Source organism: Miniopterus natalensis, chromosome 11 (genome assembly GCF_054644295.1).
Source record: "Miniopterus natalensis isolate mMinNat1 chromosome 11, mMinNat1.hap1, whole genome shotgun sequence".
In the NCBI taxonomy this organism is placed as follows: domain Eukaryota; kingdom Metazoa; phylum Chordata; class Mammalia; order Chiroptera; family Miniopteridae; genus Miniopterus; species Miniopterus natalensis.
Window position 1 is genome coordinate 7,615,269 of NC_142091.1, and position 26,006 is coordinate 7,641,274.

Sequence of the window (26,006 nt, forward strand, 5' to 3'; positions counted from 1 at the left end):
CTTTTCTCTGACAGTGCAGGTTGCAAGTAGCTTCTCCTCCCCATCAGTCCCAAGATTCTCTCCTCTCCCACTGCCTGGTCCTCTGAGAGAACCTGACCCCCGGACCCTGGAGTGGGAGGGCTTCAGAGGACATTATTCCCTGTCTGTCCCCTGCTCCTGTTTCTCAGAACCACACGGAAGTGATAACAGCAAATCAAACTCTGCCAGCCAGGCCTGAGAAAAGATGTATATATTTTTTTGCTTCTTGAATTTCAACCCCCAAAATATTCCAGCAAAAATGGGGGGAGGTTGGGCTGGGTCTCCCTCAGTGGGCATCTGCTGCCTAGGAGGACAGTGGGTTTGCCCCACCCCTAGGCCACACCCAGCCCAGCCCCCCTGCTCAGCCCAGGATGGGAAGAGACAGTAGAGAGGTGGGGAGCTGGGAGGAGGCCCAGGAGCAGTGCTTTGGAGGAAGAAGTTGGGCTGAGGGGTGGGGGAGAGTTGCCCAAGTGCAGTCACCTTTGCTCAGTGAGGAGCCTCGGAGCCTGGAAGCTTGGCTGGCTGAGGGAGCTAACAGGTGGGGGTGGGGGGCTAGGGGCCGATGCAGCCAATGAGCTGGGGGGCCAGGCAGGGGGCTGGGCCTGTCCTCTAACTGATGATCTGCCGAGGTCTTCCGTAGCCCGTCATGCCAGCCTGGGAGGCCCCCCTGTTGCTGCCCATTTGTAGGCCAATGACATGCTTTCCCTCCTGCAGTTGGCTCTCTGTGAATTCCCTCTTGTGCTCCTGGGCTTTCCTAGAAGAGGAGGAACCAAGATAAAACCTGTCAGGACTGCCTGCTTTCCACCCATTTTCTGTCTGCTCTGTTACTTCCTAGCCTGATCCCCTTCCCACCTCGGCTCACTTCTCTCCGTGGCCTAGCTTACCCCTCAGGCTAGGGAGACTGGCGGAGCACAGGAGAGTAGGAAGGGAGGAGTCAAGAAGTATTAGGGCCTGGCCAGCGTTGCTCAATGGTTGAGCGTCAACCTATGAACCAAGAGGTCACTGTTTGATTCTTGGTTGGGGCACATGCCCAGGTTGTGGGCTCGATCCCCAGTAGGGGGCCTGGAGGAGGCAGCCGATCAGTGACTCTCTCATCATTGATGTTTCTCTCCCTCTCCATCTCGTTCCTCTCTCTGAAATCAAAACATTTTTTTAAAAATCATGCCATACCTTGTTTGAGCTCAAGGCAGTAAACACTTTAAAGAAGAAAAAAAAAGAAGTATTAGGGACCCATTTCCCCCTATTGTAGACCTCATACCTTCCTGGCTATCTGCTTCCCCAAATCTCTCGCACTAATGGGTGAGCCCAGGCCGCCTCCCTCACGCAGACCCAGCCACAGAGGAGCCACGTACTTCATAAACCAGTTGGGATCTCCACGATAGTGCCCGTCATTCTTGGTCACCGCCAAGCTGCCCAGGGCCATCAGGGTCCTCTGCACTGCTGCCATGTCTTTGCCTGTAAGAAGAGAGGGGAGGGCAGCCACACTTCAGGGCTGTGTGTGAACAGGACTCCCAAGGCAGGGCCTGCGCCCACCGCTCAGAAAACGGCAACCCAGGGGCAGGGCTCTCGCAGAATCGGGCGGCTTCGGCGAGCGCGCGCTGGTCCTGGCACCTCCCACTCCCGCCTGCAGGCCCGTTGTTGAGGCGCGCTTCGGTCACGCCTCACCCGTCTTAGCCACCTGTCCTGCGCCTGGCTCCTCCACCCTTTTCTCCCTGTACCTTCAAAGAGGTCAACAGTCTGGAACATGTCAGTCTTGGTGACCCCATAGTCCTCAGCTGCCTTCAAGAACTGAGCCACCTGCTCCATCTGCTTGAAGACCATGGAGGGTGGGTTCTCGGGCACCTTCACTGGCTTGGAGCCGTCAGGATACAGGCTGTTCACCAGCTTGCTCAGAATCTGCCAGGCACAGAACACAGCTTGGCACTGGGCTCGGGGTACCTGTCCCATGACTGGCAGGATGGCACAGCCCCAACCCCCTTCCCAGGGTGCCACTCACCACACCATTCTTCAGCCAGACCTGGAAGCCCAAGCGGCCGCGGTCTGGGCGACCCACATCAGGGCCACACTGCACTACGATCCACTCCACCAGCCGTTCCTCCAGCTCCTCGTCGTATTTCTTCTCAATTTTGGATTGCACTTCGCGGCTCATGCCGTAGGAAGGTCCCTTGTTGGCCATGTTTGGGGAGAGCTTAAGCAGCACCAGCCAGAGAACGGAGAGAGGGGTCAGAAAACAGCCCTGCTTTCACTTGTGCCAGGCAGGTCTAGCTCTGGGCACCCAACCACCCTCAACGTTGGTTTTTCCCCTCTTGCTGCCCAATTTTGTTTTCAGGGTACTGCCCCTCTGGGCCAGGCTCCTCCCCTTGGTCCTACGGGCCTCTCCAGACTTGGAGACGGAGGAGCAGGAGACCGGCTCTTTGGTGGTTGAGAGCAGGCTCAGTGTACTTTTTTGTGAATGACCAGAAAGTAAGTATTCTAAGCTTTGCAGGCCATATGGTCTCTGCCATTGTCCCACAGAAGCAGCCTTAGACAAATTAACATGGCTTTGTCCCAATAAAACTATTTACACAGACAGCAGGCTGCATTCAGCCCATGGGCCATGGTTTGACAACCCCTAATGCGGAGCATTCTTTCTTTGCCAAGATTGGCCACAGAGGTACTGGAGAGGCCCCTGGAGAAGCCGCATCGCCCCCGAGTGAGCCAGCAGGTGTCTCTACCCAGGCAGGTGTGAGGTGGTTCACTAACTGTGCCTCAAGTTAGTTACCTCCGACCCTCCCTGCCTCCCCCCTCTATTCCCTAGCCGGAAGGGGACTCCAAAACTAGGGCTTTGCCAGGTCACCTCAGCCTCTGGCCTGCAGGGGAAGAGGCTCCAGCTTATCCACCCCGGGCAAGGTCTAGAAAGACAGCGAAGCCCAGGAGCTTTTGGCCAAGCAGCTGCATTTCCTCAGGGGAGTCGGATGAGAGAGCAGCCACTGCTGTGCCCATGGGATCTCCCTCGTGCCCAGGTTCTCGCACTGGAGTAGCTTGAGTAACCAAGCCGGAGCCCTCCAGGGAAACCCCAGAGCCAAGAATCTGCCTGCCCAGACCACCAGCAGCCACCGCCGAGGCCTGGGGCCGGGCCTGCTCCGGAGAAGCGCGCTAATGGGAGGGAGGGCTGCAGGAGCAGGCTCAGTCCAGGCAGGCAGGACGTTGGGCAGACGAGGGTGTGGGTGCTCAAGAGGAGCCTGACCTGGCCACAGGTGTCAACTGGATGGTGCCCAGAGCTCATCTGAAGAGGTGCCAAAGGAGGCCAGTCCCCTCCCTGGCCTCGGAGAGGTCAGAGAGAATGTTCTGAGGATGGAGTAGTCAGCATGCTCCCCCAGCTCCTCTTAGAGTTCAGACCCTCTCCACACCCCCCCGCGGAGGCAGAGTGAACAGCACACGGGCCCAAGCTGCCCCTCCTTTACCCACGCGGACAGCTCGTCCGCTCGGTGGGGGCTGCGAACATTGGGCGAGAGCAGGCAGTCGCCACCTAACACACAGCTGTCCCTCGCGTCCCTCAGCGCTCAGCACCGCAGGCTCTGGCTCCCAGGGCGCGGCCCCTGGCTGAGGGGTAAGAGCAGCAAGTTTTCCTCCCGCTCCAGCCTCCACCCTCTTCAAAATCATGCCAAGAGGACAACAAAGTTTGAGAGAAAGAACACGAGATGGAGGATTCGTCTAAATTCTAGCAACTGGGCAACTCACTTCCCTCCGGGTGTTTCCTTATTTGTAAAGTGAGGGCTGGGCCACCTCTGAGGACAGGGTTCTCTGAGCAACACCCCCCCCAGTCAGTGATGCAAAAGAACCCAACGGCAGAGCGCTTCGCTCTGTTTGGCCCCGAACAGCAAGCCCTTCCCTTCCTCAGCCTACTTTGTCTTAGCCCTGCTCCCCCGCATCCCAGGGCCCTGGGCAGAGCCCTGTGGTACAAACCTGCCAGTCAGCCCGTCTTGCATCCCTGCCTCCCTCCTCCCCTATCTCAGCTTCCCCCACCCCAGGCAGGCGGCAGGCCTCCCTGTGGTCCAGGCACACACCATCTTCCATGCCCTGAACTCTTTTTTAAAAATACGTTTTATTGATTTTAGAGAAAGAGGGAGAGAGAACGCCCCTTACTGGGGGTCGAGCCCAAAACCTGGGCATGTGCCCTGACTGGGAATCAAACCAGCCGCTCTCAGCCCACCTGAACCACACGGGCCCCACCCCACCGCCCCTCCCAGACCTTACTGGATGTGTGAGGAGCAGGACAGGAAGGAAGCCAGAGGGTGTTCCCGACCCCCACAGGAGGAGACTCAGAACAGATAGCCAAGGGGACCAGGCTCAGTGGCAAGGGCATAAAGTTGCAGCCCCTAGATCTAGAGACCATATTTGGATTTTGATCAGAATGGTTTTGATCAGATTTTGACCACCCTGCACCCTCCTGGTCCCAAGAAATCCCCCCCCCACCACCAAGTCCTCTGATAAAGACCTCCCCACTCTCGCCTGAGAGCTGCTGGGGAGACAGCTGCACCCGGGGGACGTTCTAGACAAAGGCTCCTGGGACAGGATGGACAGCACAGTCTGAAGCTCTGCTTCGACCCCCTGCCCTTTGGCTCTGTCAGCCTCCCCTCCCCTCAGAGGAAGAACAAAGTCCTGCTGCAAAGGGTCAGGGGGCACCTCCTACCAGTGGGAACCTGGGAAACCTGGTGGGACCAGGGGCCTCCCCAGGACTGCTATCCCCCGCCTCAGAGCAAAACACAGCACATAGGAATGAGCCCTGTGCCTCTCTGAGCTGGCAGGAGAGGTGGCTCATCGAGATTCCAGCGACAGAGAAGAGCCCATCCTCTGCTTCTCTGAATAGCAACCATGGAGGGGAACCAGCCAGACTGTCTGGAAGGGCCCAGGGTCCTGGGCCTGCCCCAGCCTGGTGGAGCCACCCAGGCCATCACTGGAAGCTCCCTGCAGTGCCCCCCCCTCTGCCTGTAGTGAGGCGACCTCCCTCTCAGTGTTGGAAGGAGCTGCATACCCACAAAGTTAGCTCTCACCTCTCCCTGCACCCTGCACCCCACCTGTTTCAGAGTGCAAGGGCTTTGTGGTCCTTCTCACTGCTCAGGGGCTCCCTAGGGGCTCCCCCACACTGCTCAGCCCTGGGGACCCTCCAGGGGGACACTGCTCTCCAGCATTAGTGACTCACACACCTCCTCACCTTGGACATCCCCTAGATAGACAACAGACAGCAGAGCCTACCACACACCCACTAGCCCAGTTCTCAGGTTTCTGTCATCCTGGGCAATTCAATGAGCCCAAGGCTGCCCAGTCTGAGCAATATGGATTCTACCAATCCCTCACCACCCGTCTGTTAGGACCACCTCCCACTTGGAGATTAGGAATGCACACTGGCTGAGAGGGTGGGCTCCCCTAGCCAGGAAGCTGGAGACCAGGGACACCCCCCTCCAACCCCCATCCCATCCTGCAATACATCCACAGCTCCTGTCAAGTCCCAGTCAAACTTCCCTCCAACCCTGGGACAAATGCACTCACAGGGGCTCCTCAGGGCTCGCAGGAAGGAGTCAGCTCTGTCTGGCCTTGGACAGACAGGATGGGGCGCTGGCTGGGTGAAGGGTTTAAAGGATCTGCTGTGGTGATGTCAGCCTCCACCCCCCACCCCCGTCCCCCACCCCCTCCTTGAGAGAGGAAACAGGCTCCATTCCCCACCCCCAGGCCCCCCAGTGACTCCACACAGGCTCCATATTTGGGGAAAGACACCAAGTTGGAGCAGTCTGCCAGGGCTGCCTGAGACATTCCCTGCGTGCTTTGGAGATGGAGCGCGGGGCGGGGCTGAGCTGCGTGGGGAACCAGCGGGAAAAGCCTTTTATGGACAGGACCATGAAGGTTTCCCTGCCGCCTGGACTTAGGGCTGCTCCTGCCTCACTGCTCCCTGCCCCCCCCCCCCCCCCCCCCCCCGAGTTTGAGGGAAGGGAAAATTCAAGAGGGTCTGACCGGAGAGAAAAAAGGGGCTAAGGGGAGGGAAGGCCCATCACTGAGGTTTGTAGGGACAAACCAGCCCCCCTCTCTTCCTGGGCTTTTAGCTCTAGTTGGAGATAGGAACTAACCTTTACTGAGGACTGACTACATGCCTGACACTTTGCAAGTGCTTTCATTTAATACTCACAGCTACACTGTGAGGTCGTAATTACCACCCCCACTATACAGATGAGGAAACTGAGGCTCAGAGTGCATCTCACCCAAGGCCACATGGTGAGCCATGAGTGGCAGAACCTGAACATCCCTGCGACCTGCCAACCTGTGGGAGCTGCAGAGGCTGTGAGACCCCCCTTTCAGCCCTATCATCTGCTCAGGCTGAGAACTTCCTATTGGGTGGGTCTTGGGTCATGTTCTTTAGTTGGGGGTGGGATTTAGGGGTTTGGCAGCAGCTCAGTCAACCCTGGTCCCCACCTAGAGGATCTCTAAGGCCTGGCAGGCCCTGAGACACCAACACCAGGGTAGGAAGCTCCAATGCTGCAATCGTCCCTCCCGCCTTTTATCCCTAACACAAAAGGGACTCCCTCACCCCAGGAAGGAATCCCACTCATATCTTGCTTGTACCTGGCTTCATGGGTCTCAGGAAGGGCTAAAAGGAGAGGGTGGGCGCACCAGTCAGCCTCCCAAATCCAGTGCTGGGCCCTTGGCCCCCTCCCTGCCAGAGGAAACAGCTCCATTCCCCCAGCCCCACCCCCAGTGACCCACACAGGCTAGTGGTGCAGAGCTATAGTGCCCCCCCGTGGCGCCTGCAGGAAGAGCAGGAAAAGGAGCTGGAGAGCTGCTAGAGAGCAGCCCATAGACCTCTGCTTGTGTCCTCAATTCACCAGCTCCCTTGGCTCCCAAATCTTGTCCTTCTTAGCCTGCTGAAATCTAAATCAACCTTCGTTTCAAAACTCCCTCCTCTTGGTGCCTGCCTGTCATCCTCGCACCCACTAGCCATCAACACCTTGTGCTCCCTGACCACCGCCTCAGCCTTGACCTGCATGCCTGTCCTTTAAAGCCACGAGAGGGAGCACTGTACCTGCAGCATGCCAAGCTGGGAGGGACTCAGGTCACAGGGAAGCCACCTGACTGGTAAGTGGGCACCAGGTGGGCAGAGGTCACTGTGACTTGCCAGAAAGGGGTGGGGACCTCAGGTGAGATGGCATGGCTAAGGCTTGTTCACTGCTTGACCCTGTGCTCAGCACGGTGCCCGGCATGGCGCAGGCTCCTCGTAACATTTACTGAATTGACGCCACTACTCAAAGGAGAGAACACAGAGGAATTGAACTGTTGTTCCCAATGGGCCTGGGACTTGGAAAAGAGAAAGGTAGACCAGCACTGGAAAATGGAAGACCCCTGCTCCACCCCACATTCTCAACATCTACACCCAGAAAGAGGGAGCAAATAGGGTCCAAGGACTGTGTCTGTTGTTTCTTTAATTGAATGCACACTCATTCATAGAAAACAGAAATGCAACCATAGCATGGAAATAGACATCAGAGCTCTGAAAAAACGTCCAAACCCACCTCCTCTCCCCAGCCCAGGGAGGGCCATACAAACAAGTTGGGAAGAACATAACACATTCCCATCTGCAAGGCAGAGGCCTGACCTGACTCCCCAACCCTGGCATCTGGAATGGACCAGGGAGGGCAAAGGGGACCCCAGGACGCACGCAGCCAGAGGCCCCAGAGCTGGGGCCACCCAGTGTAAACTCCAAGGTTTCACATGTACGCATGTGTGTGACCAACACAGAACTTGGCTGAAGACTGGACGGAAACTTAGGAGCCAGCCCTGGTCCTAGAGTGAGGCTGGGATGAGGGACAGAGAAATGCCATGTCCCTTTCCTGAGCCCCTTTCTATGATAGGCACTGGGGCTCCCGTGGCGGTAGAGGAGGCAGGTGGGCTAGGCTCTTGTTTCCTCCCTCCTTTGCCCGTGGACACTCTTGGGCAATGTCAATGGCACTAAAAGACCCCTGTTGGAGCTTGGCAGGACTAAGGGCCTGGAAAGAAAGAGGAAGGAGGGGGGTGAGCTTTTTCTTTCCAAGCCTGGTGCTAGCATCAGTCTGGGGGCTGATGGAACAGGAAGGTGACCTCTGACTTCAGCCCCTCAGATCAAAGGCAGTACTCACATATGAGCTGAACCTCGTAGCCAAAGAGCCACCAGGGCCCTTTGCAGGTCTTAGCACCATAAGCCTGGCACCAGCTGGCCAGTCCCCAAAACCCTACACCCATCTGTCCTGGCTGACTAGAGTGGGCAGTGATGGCAGCCAGGTACAACCCCAAATAGAAGTAGGGTCCTGGTACAGGCCAGAGAACCAGGCCCCAGACTGAGGAATGAAGTGTTTTGGGTTCCAGGCTGGGGAAAAGGGAAGGACAGGCAGAATTCGAGGCATGAGATGGGCAGGGCAACACTTCCCCCTTTTCCTGCAGAGGGACAAACGGAGAGCCAAGGACAGGGACCTTGGAAGGCCCCAACACTGATAAGAAAGCAGCAATTTGGCCAACATTTGGGGTTTCAGGGGAGCAGGCCTTCTCCCCAGCAGGGGGCAGCTGCAAGGTTCAAGGCCACCCCCGTGACTGTCGGGGCCAAGCCTGGGCTAGGCTTGGTGTCCCACCTGCTACCAGCACAGGGCAGCAGGGCTGGGACTCACATCCCTGTTGCTACAGACTCCGGCAGTGAGGAGAGGGGCACAGGGCCCGTGAGTGAGGCAGGGGCCAGCTCCGTTAGAAGACGTAGATCTTGTCCCGCTGCACCGTGTCCAGGTCGTCGTCCAGTGTTAGCAACACCTGTGGGGTGATGCCAAGTCAAGCACAGGAAAGGGGCAGCTTGCACCTCTACTCGACCTCCCGGTTCTGCCGGAGTCTCACGTACCAGGAACGACCCAAACATGGCGATGGAGGAGAGAAAGTGCCAGATGTCGTGGTCGTCAAAGAAGTCGAGGAGAATGCAGTCCCGATTGTGCTCCCTTGACTCCGCGGGCGTTTTCTAGGTAGGAACGGGGAGAGGTGCCTGCTGCCTTGGCCCTGGCACCCCCTTCTACCTCCAGGGCTCCCTGTTCCCAGCCCCAGGTGGGAGGACACTTTCTTTCTGCCCCTTCCCCCTCTCCCCCCCAACTCCCACGTCTAAGAACTTGGCTATTATTACAAATTTCTCCCTGTTCTGCCCTCTCCTTTGGTTGACTCGGGCCCTCCTCCCCCGCAGACTCTTCGCTCCATCTGAGAGCAGAGGGCTGTGATGACCTTGAGGTGCTAGAAGGCCAGAAGCCTCCTAACAGCCCCGCCCTGGACTCTACTCAGGCCTCCAGGGCTCCTTCAGGCTCATTTTCTTTCCAAAGCACAACTGTCAGCTGACACAACCCTGCCCAAGCCCGCAGCAGCAGCAGCAGCCGTGACCTGTGGCACTCAGGTCCAGTAGACAGCGGTGGGGACTTGCTGCTTCTGCGGTTGTCTGCGCCCCGGCTCAGGTCACAGTGGGGAGCAAGGGAGACCTTCCCCGCCCTCGGAAGCACAGTCCTCACCTGGCTCCCGTCTTCCCACCTAGTTCTGCCTCTGTATCAGTCCACAGGTCACAGGTCTCTGGGCCACAGGGCCCCTCCCCCTTACCCAGGGCCTTTATGGCCAAGAGCAAGATCTGCCTTGCAGTTTTCCTGGCGCCCTAACTCAGAGGCTCTTTTCCTCTGCCCTTCTGTACATGCCCCTGCCCGTCTAGCCTGTACCTTCATTTCAAATATCACTGTTGTAAACAGAAAGCCAGGAACCAGCAGTCCCTCCCTTGAACTAGGCTATAAACGCCTCCAAGGCAAAGCCCACGCTGGACAGTTTGGATGACAGGACTGAAGCCTGACCCATGGTAGGTGCCCCAGGAGGCAGAAGGCAGAGCTTGGAATCTCTGGCTTCAAACCCCAGCTGTGCCACTCCCTGCTGTGTATCTTCGGGCAGGTGCCTTAGCCTCCCTGAGCCTCAGCCACCTCACAAGTAGAATGGGGACCCTCCATGCATGTTGGACGGTAGGAGGGTTAGACAAGAAAGCTGCTGCGAAGCACTGGCCATGGCAGGTGCTCACAGATGATGTGTGGAAAGAAAACCGGCCATGTGTTGGCTCACCATGAGCCTGTGGGTGACCCCCCGCCCTCTCGGCAGGATGGCTGCTCACCTGCCAGGTGCTGAGTCCCTGGAAGAAGAAGAAGAGGGCAAAGCCCCAGACCACGGAGGTGCAGACAATGCAGAGCAGGGGGATGAGCTTGATCCTTTCCCCGCTCCGGAGCTGGGGGAGGGGAGGAAGAGCAGCCTGAGGGCCAGGCTCTCCCACCGCACCCCTGGCACCTTACCAGGATTTCAGGAACCCCTCCTTAATTCCTACCATCACCTCAAATAGTTACACAGCTCAACGCGCCCCCAACACTAGCAGCCTAGATCCTCACCGCTGATGGCCACCCTGGCCGGGCCTCCATGTGCCCAGAACTGTGTGCTGGCAGGGCGTCTTGACCAGAGGGCTCTCACTGTGCAGGGGGCTCCTCTGACACTGGATGGCATGAGGGTCCCTTGGGAAACACCCGGCCCTCGGAGGCACAAGCCTGCCACAGACTCAGTGAGCCCCACCTCAACCCCTTGCAGGTTAGACAAGCTTCTTAGCAACTGTGGCCTGAAGTGTTACCAGTTTCACGGGCCATTCTTAGTATATGGAAGGTGCTCAGGAAATGGCGCGCGTGCGTGCGTGCGTGCGTGCGTGCGTGTGTGTGTGTGTGTGTAGCTGGTTCCCAGGGGACATGTGCAAGAGACGTTAGCCTCTCCCCTCCTCAAACCTCACTGACAGACAGACAGGAAAATTCAGTGTCAGTGCTGCCCCAGGCAGGCTGTGCCCATCTCCCTCCATAAAGGCAGAGCAGCAGCAGAGCAGGGTCAGCCCGCCCCCTCACCTTCATGATGATGTAGAAGGCAAAGTAAAGAAGCAGATTGCAGATGCCAATGGCCAATAAGTAGGAGGCAAAATCATTGGGGCGCATGATGAGTCCATAGGCAGCCCTAGCAAGGAGGAGGGAGGCTGGTGAAGCGGGAGGGCAAGGGCAAGAAGGGCCCGCCCTCCTCCCTACTCCATGCTTCATTAGGACGTGGGGCTGGTTCAGAGCCTACAGAAGACTCTAGAACCCTAGGTGCCAACACCTCTCCTCAGCCCCCATTTCTCATGCCCAAAGCTTAGAATTTGCCCGTGGCCCCCAAGGTGGCCAGTGGCTGGCCGAGTGTCCAGCTGCCTACCCAACCAGGCTGCCACAAACAGTGGTCAGACTCACAGTGACCAGTTGATGATGTTGCCCATGACCAGCAGCACCATGCGGTCCTAGAGGGAAGCAGAGACATGGGGCTGAGAGAGGGGAGAGAGATAGGAAGAGCATGGGAGAAGGTCCAGGCCAGCCAGTACCCCCTGCCCTGGGCCCCAGCTTCTGCCCCACCCCCACCAGAGGGAAGAGAGCAGATGGGGGAAGAGGGGCTGGGGAGCAGGGCAGGTACCACATAGAGGGGCCCGCTGCACTGTCGGATGCAGTCTGTGTAGAGCACGTGGAGGATCCGACGGCAAATGCCCGAGTCTACAAGAGAAGGTGCGCTTCTTGCTTCTCTCCTGGGCCCCTGGCCTGCACCAGCTCAGGAGCTGGGACCTTTGGGGGCTACCACTGTGCCGAGGCCTTGTCTAATTCCTCACCCAGTGATTCCTCCAGGCCCCCAGTGACAGGGTAGAATCTGAAAGTCTCCTGCAACCCAGGCCCCCAGGCCACATCCCCCTCAGCCCATGAGGCCCAGTAGGTCCCATTTCCATGCCCTGCCCCGGACGTGCCCTCACCCAGCTTCCAGCGGCCCATGTAATAGAGCTGTATGCTGAGGAGTAGCGTGGCGATGATGTGGATGACTGAGAAGACAATCCAGAACGCCGTGTTCCCTTTGCCGAAGACCTGCCAGGGGCGGCCCAGGGAAGGGCTGAGTTGGCGCTGAAGGAAGCTGCTCCCCCAGCCCACCCTTCCTCTGGAGAAGCTGGGAAGAATGGTAGGAGCAGGGCTCTCAGGGCCAGGGAAAGCACCCCTGGGAAGGAGCAGGGATCTCTCCTGCGGAAGGTGGAAAAGGGGGTGCAGGTGCGTGAAGGCTGTATGCCTTTCCTACAGGGCCTCACCACGCCCAGCACGGAGAAGAAGATGACTACGGCCAAGCAGGCGTAGGCGCTGTAGGCACTGGCATTGATGTCCGGGTGCCGCTTCTGGTAGAGCTTCAGCATGCAGAGCCCAGCGATCATGTACATGAACGACGTGTCTAGGGTGGGGACATGGCCATGAGCCACAGAAACACTGCCAGGCCTCGGCATGGAACTCCCAGCCCACACCGCCACAAGGTGACAGAGCAAGCCGGTGGTACCTGCCACACCACACTGTCCCCTACTAGCTGTTACCCAGTCTGACTTCCCCTGAGATCATGTTCTCAGGGCTTGCACATGCCTTTCCCTAAGAAAGGACCACAGATCAATGCGAAAGCCCCCAGATGCCAATTTTCCATGAGCTTGGATGTGTGTGCACCAGGTCCTGCAGCTGCTGAGTCTGAGTCCTGGGGACCCCTATCGGTGACGTGGGGATGGTGAAAGACACAGGCAGGTCCCTGCTCTAGGTTCAGCCAGGGAAAAGGGAGGCCCCACTCACCAAACTGGAAGTTGGTATAGTTGGGGCAGACGTGATAGCAAGCGCTCAGCAGGCCTTCCATCATGAGGGCTGTGCCCATGGCATAGAACAGGCCAAAGTGTTTGGGGATGCCACACTCCTGGTAGGGAGGAGAGGAGGAAAGGGAGAGAAGAGGTGAGGCAGGAAGGGAGGAAGGAAGGGGCCCAACAGACAGAGCTAGTGAGAGAGGAGCAAGCTGCGGGCAGAGTGGGCATGTGGGCAGGGCAGGCTGGCCACTCTCACAGACGCCGTACCAGGGCACAGAGGTCATTGCGCAGCAGGGCCCGGTTGTGGTTGATCTCCCGCTGCAGGATGATCAGCAAGAAGAGCAGCCCCAGCAGGATGTACCCCAGGTTGCTGAGGATATTGTTGAAAGCACTAGAAGGGGTGACACAGGGAGCACTGCCTCAGCCTCACGCCCAGCCTCTCCCGCTGAGGCAGGCAATCACAGAGCCCCTCCCGGGGTCACCAGTTCAAGAACATCCCTACCTGAGGTTGCCCAGCGGGTGGGCACAGAGGAAGTTGTAATAGCAGATGTCCTGATTTCCTGTGACATTCACCACCTGCAGCAGGGAGGGGTGGGGGGCTGCTAAAGCACCAAGCTCAGACCACTGCCCAGTGACAAGAGCCAGGCTGAGGCCCAGGCCACGCTACCGCACTCTGCCGTGGACAGGCAGTGCTGCCACGGCCAGCATGTGCGCATGTACACCAGGCAGTCCTCCTTGTGGCACAGTCACTATCACCTCTCTTGGGGTGTGGCTGAAAATCCTAGGGCGTGACCGTAATTCAAGTTCTTACCCCAGTACAGAGAAAAGGGAAGGGAAACCAAGACTTACAAAGTCCCAGGGCTCTCATTTCATGAATCCCTGCAAGCTGGGGAAGGTGCCAGTACTGGTACTATGCTGGCCCCATTTTGCAGATGAAGAAACTGTTGCTCAGGGAGGTTAAGTGATTTGCTCAAGGTCACCCAGCTGGTAAAAGTTGGGATTTGAACCCAGTTCCAGTGACCTAAGACCTATGCTCACTCGAGCCCCAGGCTTAGACACTCTGCACTTGAGGCTCTGGGCCCAGGATAGCCAGTCCCCCCTCCTTACCGTCTGGTAGGTAATCACCAGCTGTACCACAGGGAGCGCATAGAAGACGGCAATGGTGGCGATGTTCCTGAGGAGTGCGAGGATAACAGTGAGGTGGAAGGACCCAAGAAAAGGCCACCCCACCCCACATAACAGGAAGCCCATTCACCTGTCCACTCACCAGAAATAGATCTGGTACTTTTTCCGCAGAACACGTTTGTCCTTGCGAGCCAGGTCGGCCACACAGAGGTATTGCTGGGGAGAAGCTAGAGTGAGCCCCTTCCCCACCACCTGAGAGAGGCCCCTCTTGCCCAGGGGAGAGAAGCACAAGAGGGTACAGACAATGGTGGGCAAGGCTCTCGGCCGTCCCAGTGCTGCTGGCCAAGCACCCAGGGGGACTGGGAGTCGGGCCAGTTTCCCTGGAAATTTGTCTTGCCCCAGGGGGAGATATACGGGGGCCTGAACACAGACTCTCCCCTCCCGGGGGACCCCTGACCGGGGCCTGCCCACATGGTCAGACCTTGGTGCGAATGACGTTCTTGTCCGACTCGATGTCAGTCAGCGTGTCATAATCATCCTCCTCCACAGAGCTCATGGAGTCGAGTCGTGGCCGCGTGCCCACGGGGTCAAGGGGGCGATCTGGAGAGAGTGGGGAGGGTGTCCCAGTGGGCACCGAGCTCGAGGTCTGTCTCTACCCACCTGGGGCAATTGTCACAATTACTAGGCAGTGGGAAGAGGCAAACTGTGGGCTCAGAGCAGGGGTAGAGGTGGACTCAGGCCCTGGGGGGAGGTAGCAAATACTCCTAAGTCCCTGAGGGGAACCAGGGCAGGCTCTGCAAAAAGGCCACTAAATAGGACTGCTCCAGCCCTGCCCCCTCGCTGAGCCAAGGCTTCGAGGCCAGGGCACTGAGCAGACCCAGGCCCCAGACAAGCAGTAGGACAGAATTTGGCAGAAGTCATGCTGATTAGAAGATGCCCAGCTGTGTGGATTCTGAGAAGACACTGGGTAGAGACCCAGGGGGCCCTAGGGTGCAGGTGAGAGTCAGAGGCTGCCTCTGGGAAGAGCACCTGCTGCTCCAGCCTGCACTGTTCTTGTGCCTCAGCAGCTCCCTCCTGTGACCCTGTCCGACAAAAGCCCCAGAGGCCAGGACATGATGCCCCTGCCCACAAGCCCTAACCCAGAAGGCAGGGAGTGAGGGTGCTGGCAAACAGGACAGCAAACCAGACTATCTGGCCCAGGGGGAGCTGGGGTACCAGCCCACCAGTGCCTGCTCATCTCAAAAAACCCCAGAGCTGGCAATTGTCAGCATTAGAGGGAAGCCATGCACAAAGCACCTTTTTGGCCCCGGAGCCCAGGGGCTCTATTCAACCGCCCTGGCAGGAGCTGATTGGCAGAGCAGCTCCCCCCCTCCCCACATCTACCCATGGCAATGCACAGCTGCCGCATCTGGCCAAAGGGAAGGCGCCGCTTGAACTGGTCGTGCCCTTCAAAGGAAAGGGAAAGTTACCAGGGAAGTGGAGCCAAGGAGGAAAGGCCAAGGGAGGAGAGGGGTGGGAGACAGCAGGCCCTTCCCTGTCCCAGCGTCTGGCAGAAGAGGCAACCGCCCACCGATAGGTTTCACCCAGCCTGAACAGCCCTGCACCACACGCTCAGCAGTGCCTGGCCCACTCACCCTGGTAACTGTAGGAAAGGTCCCCGGTATCCATGCTGTCAACCAGACCCTCGGTGGATCCAGAACAATTCTCTGCAGAATAATAACTGGTGAGGAAAGACCCCAGGGAAGGGGATGCTGGCCCCAGCCCCAGGGGGCTCTGAGGAGGCTGGCTACCAATTTGCCACCATGGAGGTGGGAGCCTCAGGAGACTAGGTTGCGCGTGGGCCAGCACACTCTCCGGCATTGACACATACCAAAGGAGCCATAGTTGTAACCATCATAAGGGGAGCTGCCAGGGAAGGAGTCGACCAGGACCCGAGGGTGACCTGCAATAAGGCATCAAGGTCCCCTTAGCCCTGGGAGGAGAGAAAGGCCGAAAGCCCCGGAAAAGAGAAAAGAAAAAAGAGACACAGAAGGGCCACAGCAGCCGCAAACAATAAGCAGGATCCCAGCAAACACAGCTCCCTCCCACCACCACCACCACCTACCCCAACCTCCCTCCCATGTGTGTCCCCAGTGGAAACACTCGCCACCCTTTGTCTTCCATGGAGAGAGAAATGGCAAGGAACTGATGCATCTCAATTACCAGCAGCAGGGACAGACAGCACTGGCCAGCACAGGTCCCACCCAGACACTCCTCCCTCTTCCCCTCTCCCTCCCCCATTCTGGACGCCAGCTCCTCTGCCCACAGCACCTGGAGCTTACCAAGGAGAGAAGCTGAGAGAGAAGGTCCCAAGCAGGAAGGAGGAGAGAAAGAGAGAGAGGGATGGAAGAAAGGAAGAGAGAATGAAAGGTTAATAATCCCAGAGACTGTGAGTCCATTGTCTGAGGCAGGCAAACAGTACAGCTAACCCAGAGAATGAATCAGGTGGCAGCCTTTCAGACGAGCACGTTAGGGATGGGCAGGGACAGCATCCCAGCCCCATGTCCACCTGTAGTGTTACTCCCAACCTGAATATCCAGAAGCCCACAGACAGCCTCTCCTACCCCCGAAGGAACCATCCACCACTATCCCCTCCAAAACACCGAGCACACTCTGCCCTCCCACCCAGGCCTCTGCAGGTACCGCTCTCTGGGCAGGCTCGGTTCACCGCCAGTAGAAGGGTCTTCTTCCTCTGCCTGCAGGGACAGAATCCAGAGGCAAACCAGAGGGCAGGACGAGCGTCCCTCCAGCTGGGCTGGCCTCCCTTCACCCTCTCCACCCCATAACCCTGTCTTTCATTCATGATGCTATGGCTCCTCCTAGGCTGGGAAGCAATGTGGGGTCTCCCTGCTTGGAATGAGGGCTGAGAGAAGGGGTTGGTTTCTGGAGAAGAGGCCTCTGGACCACAGACCCTGGCAGGGGCCTGCTTTCCTCTGCCCTGTGGATGGTGTGGATGACTACCCTGGGTTGGCTCAAATCCTGCTGGGCCATCTCCCCCCATCCCCTGCCCAACATACCCCAGAACAGAGGAGGGCCCAACAGTTCCACTTTACCTCCAGTTCTCCCAACAGGCCAGGAGGATGGTGAGCAGGTAGAAGGAGAGAAATATGCCCAGGCAGAAGAGCATCCCAGCCACATAGGCCTCAGCTATTGGGAAGGGAGCAGGACGCTGAACACACCGATCATGGCACACAGGGCCCAGCCAAATCTCTCACCACTTCTCCCCTCAAATGCAATGACCCAGCCAGTGTGAACTGGCCGTTCCCCAAATCATGCCAAACTCTGGCTTGATTACTGTCTGTGCCCATGTTGCTCTCTCTGCAAGAACTTTCTCCTCCACTTTTTTCTCAAAAACTCCATCTTGACTTAACCTTCAAAACATAGCTCAATGACTGTCCTCGAGGAAACTTCTTCTCTCCTGTGTTCGTTCCCACAGTGACCTAACTTTTGCTCATCACAGCTCCTGGCACCCTGTGCAGCAACCAGCTCCTATCCCTCTAGACAGGTGCTCCCTAGGGCTGCAGCTGGAGCACAGCACCTGGCACGCAGATGTGCTCAATAAATATTTGCTGAATAAAGAATCCGTATAGGAGAGGCAGCTTCTTTCCCCGCCCATCACAGTCTCTTATTTTTATCTTATACTTTCCAGTTCATAAAGGGCCCATTCAACCGCTCAGTAAATATTTACTGAGCATGACTAAGGGGCCTTGTACTTTCCTACTAATTTTGCCCTAAAATTCACAACTTAGTGAGACTAATGGGACAGATTCTATTACCCCTGTTACAGAGATAGGGAAACTGAGGCTTAAGGAGATTACACTGCTGCTAAGTGGCACAAAGATAACTGGAACTCAGTACTCTCCTCTTCAGTCAGGGACTCTGTACCAAGTTACATTGGGACTCACCTCCGGGCCCTTCCATCATGAAGCCTACCAAGAACACTGCCCCTTTCCCACCCCGTCAGCCTGGCTGAGTAGGTCCTCACCACCCTTCCTACCCCTGGTCTGAGAGGAAGAGCCAGAGGCTAGTGCATCCTTACTCAGCCACCCACACTCACATGTGACTGCTCGAGACACCAGCACTGACAGGGTTTTCTGACGGTGCCCTTGATCGACCGGTTCATCTGGAAGTAAAATGTCACACTGGCAAACAAAGGGCTGCCCAGAACTTAACTAGAGTTGGTAGACCAGCCCTGGGAGAGTCTGGGGCCAAAAACCGGTATCCCATCCTGTCCACTAATCAGTCGCACAGGCTCTTCTGCCTCCCAGGAAGTGACCGAGACCTCCCCATCCCCAGCCAGGCCTGGGGCACAAAATTACCTTCTACAAAGGGATAGAAAGGCAAGGAACCCCCACAGGCCTGGTCCTCGGTCTTCACCACCACCACCACATAGAAGCTGTTGCTCGGGAAGTCCTTGCGCTGCACAACGATGATGACGGTGATACTGTTACTGTCATCAGCACCACCATCATCTTCTGAATACCTCCGCTGGGCCCGAAATTATGCTAACCTCTCTTTGTATGTTATTTTACTTAATCCTCCCAAAGGCCCTCACAAGACAGTATTATCATTACCCTTGTTGGACAGGCTCAGAGGTTAGCTTAGGGTCACACTGCCAGTAAGTGGTAGAGCCAAGATTATCTGACTCCAAAGCCTGAGCCCAAAGCCTGAACCTATACTGCGGCCAGGTGAGCAAGTGTGCGTATACCCCACCATCATGGCACCCATGGGTGCCCTATTATAGGCTGGGCGCCGGCCAGGAGAAAGAGTGGAGGGGCCACATTGCCTCCGTCAGTTACACAATGAGTGCTGTGAGGTGAACACACGGCCCCTCCCTGCCCCCAGCGTAGGTTTCAGCCTTTGCCAACTGCAGGCAAGAAGCCTCAGCGAGGGCCCCTTTCCTCTCCTTGCTGTCACTGCAGTGAATGAAGCAGATATGAAGCAGGGCAGCCAGAAAGGGTATGCTGCTCTTTCCTGCCACCAAAGGCAACTAGGATTATGATTCAATTCTCACATATATAGGGGACCCAAAGTCTCAGGGACTAATGGGTAGGGGAGGAATGGGGCAAGGGAAAAGGGGCAGAGGTTTGGAAAGCTGATCACCAGCCACGTGTGCGTTCCTACCTGCACAGTGATGGCTGCCTTCTTGGTCATAGTCTGGTACATGCCAATGAAGGCTACATTGTTGTCCAGGTCATAGACAGGGCACTACAGAGGAGGAGTGGAAAAGCAGATGCAGGCACCTGGGCCATCCCCTCGGGACGCGGGGGGACTGCTATCCACTGGTGGAGCGTGAAAGGGCAGGCTACTTACCAAGACATCCTGGATAGAGATGACCGAGCAGGGGAAGGCCTTGTTGGAGGTCACCTTGACAATCACCGAGTCCACTCCTTCTGGGAACTCATACTTGAAGTACTGAGGGCAGAGGGAGGGCAGCAGGGAGAGCCCGTCTCATGAGGATGCCCTCTCTGGCCCCTAGAACTAGGGGACAGTGTGAGTTCTCTCAGGTTGGCACTGGAGGCTCTCTGGGGAGAGAAGCCTTGACTATCAGCAGCCCCATTTTCTGGATACCACTCCTGTTGACCTCAGCTGGGCGCTCAGGACAGTGCCCAAGAGGCAAGTAGGAGAGGATGGCAGCCAGATCCATGTTTCTGCACCTCCCATGCTACTTGCCCATTACCACCTTGGGGCGAGAGCCTCTGCTTCCAGAGTCTCTCCAGGGAGAGTCCAATCAATTTGAAACTCCCAGCAAAGACCAGCAGCCACTCCTACTCCCACATTCAAGCTTCCCCATTTATTCTCTTGAGGGGCAGTCAACAGGGGATCTTACCTGAGGCTGGGCTGCTGTTGTATTGAAGCTAAAGAGCTCCCCGGTCCTGTAGGGCAGAGAAGAGCCTCCAAGGTCATCCCCAGAGCTTAGGAAGGAGGCCAGTCCCACAGTCCCTTGTTCTCCCCTGCACACCTGAGCATGAAGTTGTCCATTCGGCTGACCTGAAGCTGGTATGTGGTGTTGACTGGTGACAGGGTGGACACATCCACATAGAAGAACTGGACCTCAGACTCATTCTTGGTGGGGGGCTGACACAGCGTTCGTTCCACCTTTTGGTAGAGGTACTTGCGCTGAAATCTATGGCCCAAAGCAAAGAGTTGGGACGTGACTAATGTCCCAACCAGTATGTCACTCCAGAGGAGCAAGGCCCCAATTCCTCCACTCTGATTCTCTACCATCCCTCCACCTCTGCCCCCACTAGGCTGACAGACTCTGGGTTGGCTGGCTCGGCCCTCATGCCACTAACTGGCCTCTTGGTCTGGGGATGGGGAAGAGAAACAGAGGGGCTCCTGGGTGGTCAGAGGCCCCAGATAAGGACCTGGGTGAGGCTCTGGGCAAGGCCTGACCTAGGCCTACCCCCTCCCTGATCCCCAGGTCCTACTCACAGCCCTCGCAGGATTAGGGGCACCTGGAAGGACACCACAGCCTCCTTCTGGCGGACCACAAACAGCAAAGGAGCCCCCTTCTGCTTGTTCAGGACGTTCACAGACACACGCACACCTTCTGTCTGCAGAATGAGATGAAAATGTCCCTCAGTCAAGCCCATGGCGACTCTACCTCTGCAACCGAGGACACGCGGCTCAGAGACCGTGGGCCTTGCCCTCCCTCCTGCCAACCATTTTTGTTCTTTCCCCATCCTGGTCAGGCTGGGAAGCTATCCATTCCCCTTCTTCTGCCAGAGCAACCCCCAGTCTACAGGAGGGACTGGTGCTGACTTAGGGGAGAGGCTTATGGGAGAGGCAAGCTCCTGGATGCCGGTACCGGCAGAGCAATGGGACCCACGCAACTGCAGGGCCTCACTTCCCAACAGGAAACACTGTGGAGATCTCGGCACCTCCAGAAATGGGATACCCTATCCATGCCCACGGGATGCACATGCTTGCACATATGTGCATGCACATACACATGGACAGAGGGGAGCAAAAAATGCTCAACTTTCTTCCTTAACAGCCAGAAGCTCCTATTCAACATCTAGTCAGTGGCTGGGGCGGGTGGACACACAGGGACTGTCGAGAGCCAAGGCAGCTAAATTCTATCCCTAGCTCTGACCATGGGACAGGGCAGTGGAGAAGTCACTTCACATCTCAGAGCCTCAGTTTCCTCCTCTGAATCTTGTTATTGGGCCGCAGAAACCCGAGCCCTAGGGCAGCATTTCTCGGAGGGGCAGAGGCCACAGCTCCCAGGGTCACCCAGATATGGAAAAAAGCAAGAAAGGACTCTGAACAGGAGATGGAGCTTTGCCCAACCAGGCACTGAAGGCAGATCCTGGCCTGTCATAGAAACCAAATCCCTCCCCATCCTGGAAAAAACTCCGATTCCATTCTCCACACCGCCTCTCAGCAAGTGCAGTCACGGAGGGCGCTGGGCAGGGGGCCACGGGCCGGCAGCAGGAACCGCCGCGCGCTGGGCTCGGGGCCCTGGCTGTGCCCAAGTTCAACCCCGCGGAGGAAACGAAAGTGAGGTCAGGGCGAGGGAGTCAGGCCCCCGCCTCCCCCCGGCTGGGCTTGGGGCCGGCTTCCCGGGGCTGCAGGGCTGCGGAGCACCCCCGCCCCGGGTTTGGGGTTTTCGGGGCCGAGGCAGCAGCAAGCGGCTTCCTCTTTACCGAGACCGGCCCGCGGAGCGACGAGGCTCTGGCGGCCGGGTCGGGGCGGGTCCGTCCCGCTCAGACCACAGCTGGGGGGGGGGGGGGCTGGGAACCCGGCAGCTTCAGGGCCCGTCCGGCGGGGGCTCAGACCACAGCTGGGGGGGTGGGGGGGTGGGAACCCGGCAGCTTCAGGGCCCGTCCGGCGGGGGCTCAGACCACAGCTGGCGGGGTGGGGGGGGTGGGAACCCGGCAGCTTCAGGAGCCGTCCGGCGGGGGCTCAGACCACAGCTGGGGGGGGGGGGGGCTGGGAACCCGGCGGCTTCAGGAGCCGTCCGGCGGGGGCTTCGGGGACGCGACGGTGGCGAGGGGGGACGGGCCCGGGGCTCACCCGGTTGCGGGTCACGGTGTGGCTGAAGGTGTAGATGTTGACCAGCTCGCCGTTGACCTCGTCCACGTAGGTGCGCTCGAACTCGGCGTCCTTCTGCGACACGTTCTTGGGCCCCAGGAGCCCCGGGCCGGCCTGGGCCGAGGCCGCCAGGAGCGCCAGGAGGGGCAGGCCCAGGGCGAGCATGGCCCCGGCAGGGCGGGGGGCGCGGCGGCGGGCGGCGGGACTCCTCCGGGGCAGGTCGCGGCGCCGGCCGCCGCCTCCACCATCTCACCACGACCAGAACTTTAACCCCGGCCCGAGATTAGGAAACGTCCCCTCCCGGCGGCCGCAGAGACGCTCCCCGGGCACCGGCGGGAGGGGCGGGGAGGGGAGGGTGCGGGGTCCGGGCCGCGGGAGGGGGCCCGGGTCGCGGGGCGGAGCGCGGCTCGGAGCCCCCGCGGAGGCCGGGGCTGTGAGCGCGGGGAGGCCAGCTGCCGGGAGCCGGAGACCCGGGACGGGGCGGGAGGGCGGGCGCGAGGCGGGAGGCCCGGCGGCCGCGGAGGGAGGCGCGTGAGGGCGGGGCGGGGGCGCAGTCACCCGGCGCCGCGCGGCCGGCGGGCGGTCTGCTGCGCGGGCCCTTTAAGGGCGGGCGGGCGCGGCGGCCCCGGCGCCCGGAACTGGGGACGGCGTGCGGCGCGCGGAGCGGTAAACAGCGGCGCGGCCGCCGGCAGGCTGACGTCAGGGGAAACGGACACACATTTAAAGGGCCAGGTTCCGGACTGGGCCTTAAAGGGGCCGCAGCGCTCCGGCGGGGAGGCTTCATTTGGTTCCCGCTCTACGGCCTGCCCCACGCTCGAAGCTCACTTTGGAAGAGACGGGTGTTTCCGTGAAGGATCTGCAAGTGTTGGATCCTGAACAGATTCTCTTTGCTCAAACGTAGGGATGGGACCCCCACTCCCACGCCTACTGCCGTTACCACTAACGTCCCGCGCCCCTGGGCCATTTTTCTCTCCTGGGATCATAGGAAACGAAGAACCGGGGAGCTGGCGGGTCGCCCGCCCGGAGGGGGCGGGGCGGAGCTGCAGGAGCCCCCCTCCCGCGGCGGCCGGCCCCCCCGCGAGGGCGGCGCGGGGCTCGGGCGGGCGGCGACTCGCCGGGTAAACCGGGAAACTTTCCTACGAAATACTTCGGCTGCGCTTCAAGAAGCTGAAAGAGCCTCGCACTCTGACCCAGAGATTCCATGTCCGGGACTCTGTCCTGGGGACGTACAGTCAGCACGCGCGGGCGGCCGCGCCGTGCCGTGGCGTCTGAGCCGGAGCTGGAAGGCAGCAGCGTGCGCGCCCCGGGGGAGCGGCCGCGCGCTCGGCGCGAAGCCGGCGAAGGTTCCGCGCAACCGGAGACACGTAAGGAGAGACTGTATGAACAGTGTGGTTTCCAAGCACAGACAAGCACAGAAAAACGGTGAAAAATGCATAAAAATTTAGCAGTGATCATCTTTGAATAGAAAAGCACTCATCCCCTCTCCCCCCCAGAAAAATCGATGTATTGTGGGTGGTTTCTAATGTTTAATACCTTTAAAATTTATGAATTTTCTACAATGTACACAAATTTCTCTTATAAGATAAATTATATATGTTGAAAAGAAAAGAACTGTACTGTGGCTGCCTCTGAAGCTGTGGGACCCCCTGGTGAAGCCACCTGGGCAGTGCCTGTCCCGCCCTCCCCCTGGTGAGGCCCCAGCAGCTCAGCCCCTGCCCACCTTCTACCTGGACACTGCTCCAATGAGGACTATTTTACCTTATGACCAATTACACCTATTTATCCATTTCTGCACTAAAAATTTAACAGACACCTACAGTGTGCCAAGTACTGTTCTAATTACACTGGGCAAAGGGTGAGTGGGAGAATTAGACCTGGCCCTGCCCAGCATTCATGCTTGCGGATGAAGACCTGCAGCAAGCCGCAGGGGCTGAAGAACCTTAGAAAGTCAGGTCCGGGCCAGCCCCTCATTTCACAGGCACAGGGGGAGCCCCGAGAAGGCCCCTGAGGAGTAGCTCACTAGGCTGTCTCCTGATCCTCGGTCCAGCACATCTAGGCAAACCGGACTTGGAAGACCCTCAGAATAACAAGAGGTGTCATTATGAGTCCCCCAGGAAGCCAGCAGCCCAGTTTGGAAAGTGAATGTAAAATTCCCAGGTTCCCACCAGACTGCACTTTCTCCCTCACTGACGCCCCTTCTCGTCTTGCCAGTAAATCTGGACTCTAAGAAATACCCAGGGCTTGAGCACCCTACTTAGCCAGATGTAACCTAACTAGTCTGATGTGCCAGGAACCTTCCTAGGAGCTGTGAGGGCCACATGTTGAGGGTCATAGTCTCTGCTACAGGATGGTGGTGCTGGGACCGTACTGAGTCAGCCCAGGCTGGGGGTGGGGGGCCTGGGGAGAAGCATTCCAAGCCTCTCAGGCTCTGGAGCAAAATGTGCCCCTAGGCCTGTTTATAATGCACATCCAGACACTACTTACAGCTACTAAGTCACAGTTTCTGGGGATGGAGCCCAGGAATCTGCATTTAAAATTTTTTTAAAAATGTTTTTTATTGATTTCAGAGAGAAGAAGGGAGAAGGAGAGAGAGAGATAGAAACATCAATGATGAGAGAGAATCACTGATCGGATGACTTCTGCATGCCCCCTACTGGGGATCAAGCCCCAACCTGGGCATGTGCCCTGACTGGGAATAGAACTGTAACCTTCAGGTTCATGGGTCGACGCTCAACCACTGAGCAACACCGGCCAGGCAGAATCTGCATTTTTAGCAAGCACTCCAGAAGTTTGCTATGCGCCATGAATTCTGAGAACCACTGCTTTGGGGCCAAACAATTGTGAACTATCAATATTTCTGTTTGCTCCCTTTCTCCTGGCAATATCTTGGGAGAAATCTATTCAAACAAATCCAGAGGGGATCTGTCCCTTTTGCAAGATCTCAAGGGCTTACTCAAGTCGGTAGACCTTTCCTGAGTCTCGCTATCCCACCTCCCAGGGAGGGAACAGCAACCCTATTGTGAATAGGTCCTGTCTGAGGTCTGGCAGCCTTGAGAGGAGAGAAAGCCCTTTTGTTGTCTCCAGCAGTCAGCATAAAAGAAGGGCAGTGCTCCCCCTCAAAAAGATGGCAAGGCCTCAGGGAAAGCCCCTTGGCACTCTGCACAGGTCCAAGCTACTGTATTCTCCCATATTATGTAAAAAGCCCAATCCCAGCCCTGGTGAAGGGGGCAGGGTGGGTCACAGGGCTCAGGTGACTTTATTCTATTCCTTGTGGTCCACCCTTCCAGCCTGAGTAGAGAAAGGACCCAGGAAATGGGACCATTCAGCAGGCAGCTGACAAGATTCCTGGCTTTGCATGGCTCTGGCTCCATTTTAAGCCACAGGATTCTAAGGTTTGGAGCAAGAAGACAGGAAGAAAGCTTCACCCAGGCCGGGGGTATTGTTAAAATGACCTTAAGACTGCATTAAGAGCAGGATACAGTTAGAATCACAGTACATGGGTTAGCTGAGTCCCATCAAGTAATTTAGGAACCTGGGGGTTAGGGAGTGGCCATGCCTGTGGGTGGGGGGCAGAATCAAACCAGACTTTAGAATTAAGTAATGGTTTAACTTTAACCCAGAAAAAAAGGTTACAAAACCAACCCCTCCGAAACAAATAGACTTGAAGTTCCCTGTTTTCATTGTGATCATAAAAAGTGTTCAGTGTATCTACTTGGAGCTCAAATAGAAACATCCTGGACATAGGCAGCCCCAGCAGCAAGAGTCCAGCACTCCTTCCACCATGCAAGTCCTGTTTTTTCCCAGGGCTGCTCTTGTATCTGGTTATCTTTCCTTTAAGAGCATATAGGTTGGGAATCAGCTAAAGATACAGAGTAAACTGTCCTTCTGGGGATAAGGGTCCTCAAACATGTCACAGTTTCATGGTATTATGGAAAAAGTGAGGACTTTGAGATCAGAAAGGCATAGGTCTAAAGCTCTCCGTTGCACATTTTAGCAAATTAAACTGAGACTTCAGGAGCCATATCTCATCTCCACTGTCTACATGACACATAGTGGAGCTGGACTTGGCTGCATTCATCATCCTGAACTATTG

The 26,006-nt window shown here is 57.6% G+C and overlaps 2 protein-coding genes across 3 annotated transcripts; both read right to left on the reverse strand.

Moving 5' to 3' along the window:
• Positions 1-271: 271 nt before the first annotated feature.
• On the reverse strand, positions 272-5,599 carry TAGLN (transgelin). Its single transcript, XM_016204735.2, has 5 exons — positions 5,548-5,599; positions 2,015-2,206; positions 1,737-1,914; positions 1,371-1,473; positions 272-772 (listed from the first exon to the last, which is right to left on the reverse strand). The coding sequence occupies exons 2-5, from the start codon at positions 2,192-2,194 to the stop codon at positions 628-630; spliced, it is 606 nt and encodes a 201-aa protein (XP_016060221.1). The 5' UTR covers positions 2,195-2,206; positions 5,548-5,599; the 3' UTR covers positions 272-627.
• Positions 5,600-7,446: 1,847 nt separating this feature from the next.
• On the reverse strand, positions 7,447-22,093 carry SIDT2 (SID1 transmembrane family member 2). 2 transcript variants are annotated; one of them, XM_087821517.1, is made up of 27 exons: positions 21,896-22,093; positions 20,309-20,430; positions 19,836-20,000; positions 19,704-19,749; positions 19,187-19,288; positions 18,998-19,081; positions 18,193-18,292; positions 17,931-17,996; positions 16,927-17,020; positions 16,517-16,569; positions 15,705-15,776; positions 15,469-15,540; positions 15,218-15,280; positions 14,316-14,434; positions 13,977-14,050; positions 13,817-13,883; positions 13,212-13,285; positions 12,977-13,100; positions 12,705-12,822; positions 12,188-12,324; positions 11,864-11,972; positions 11,536-11,612; positions 11,319-11,365; positions 10,947-11,052; positions 10,184-10,294; positions 8,903-9,016; positions 7,447-8,817 (listed from the first exon to the last, which is right to left on the reverse strand). In XM_087821517.1, exons 1-27 carry the CDS (start codon positions 22,076-22,078, stop codon positions 8,755-8,757), a joined length of 2,562 nt encoding a protein of 853 aa, XP_087677643.1. In that variant the 5' UTR covers positions 22,079-22,093; the 3' UTR covers positions 7,447-8,754. The 2 variants fall into 2 exon arrangements, with proteins under 2 accessions (XP_087677643.1, XP_087677644.1); XM_087821518.1 differs by lacking the exon at positions 15,218-15,280.
• Positions 22,094-26,006: the final 3,913 nt, after the last annotated feature.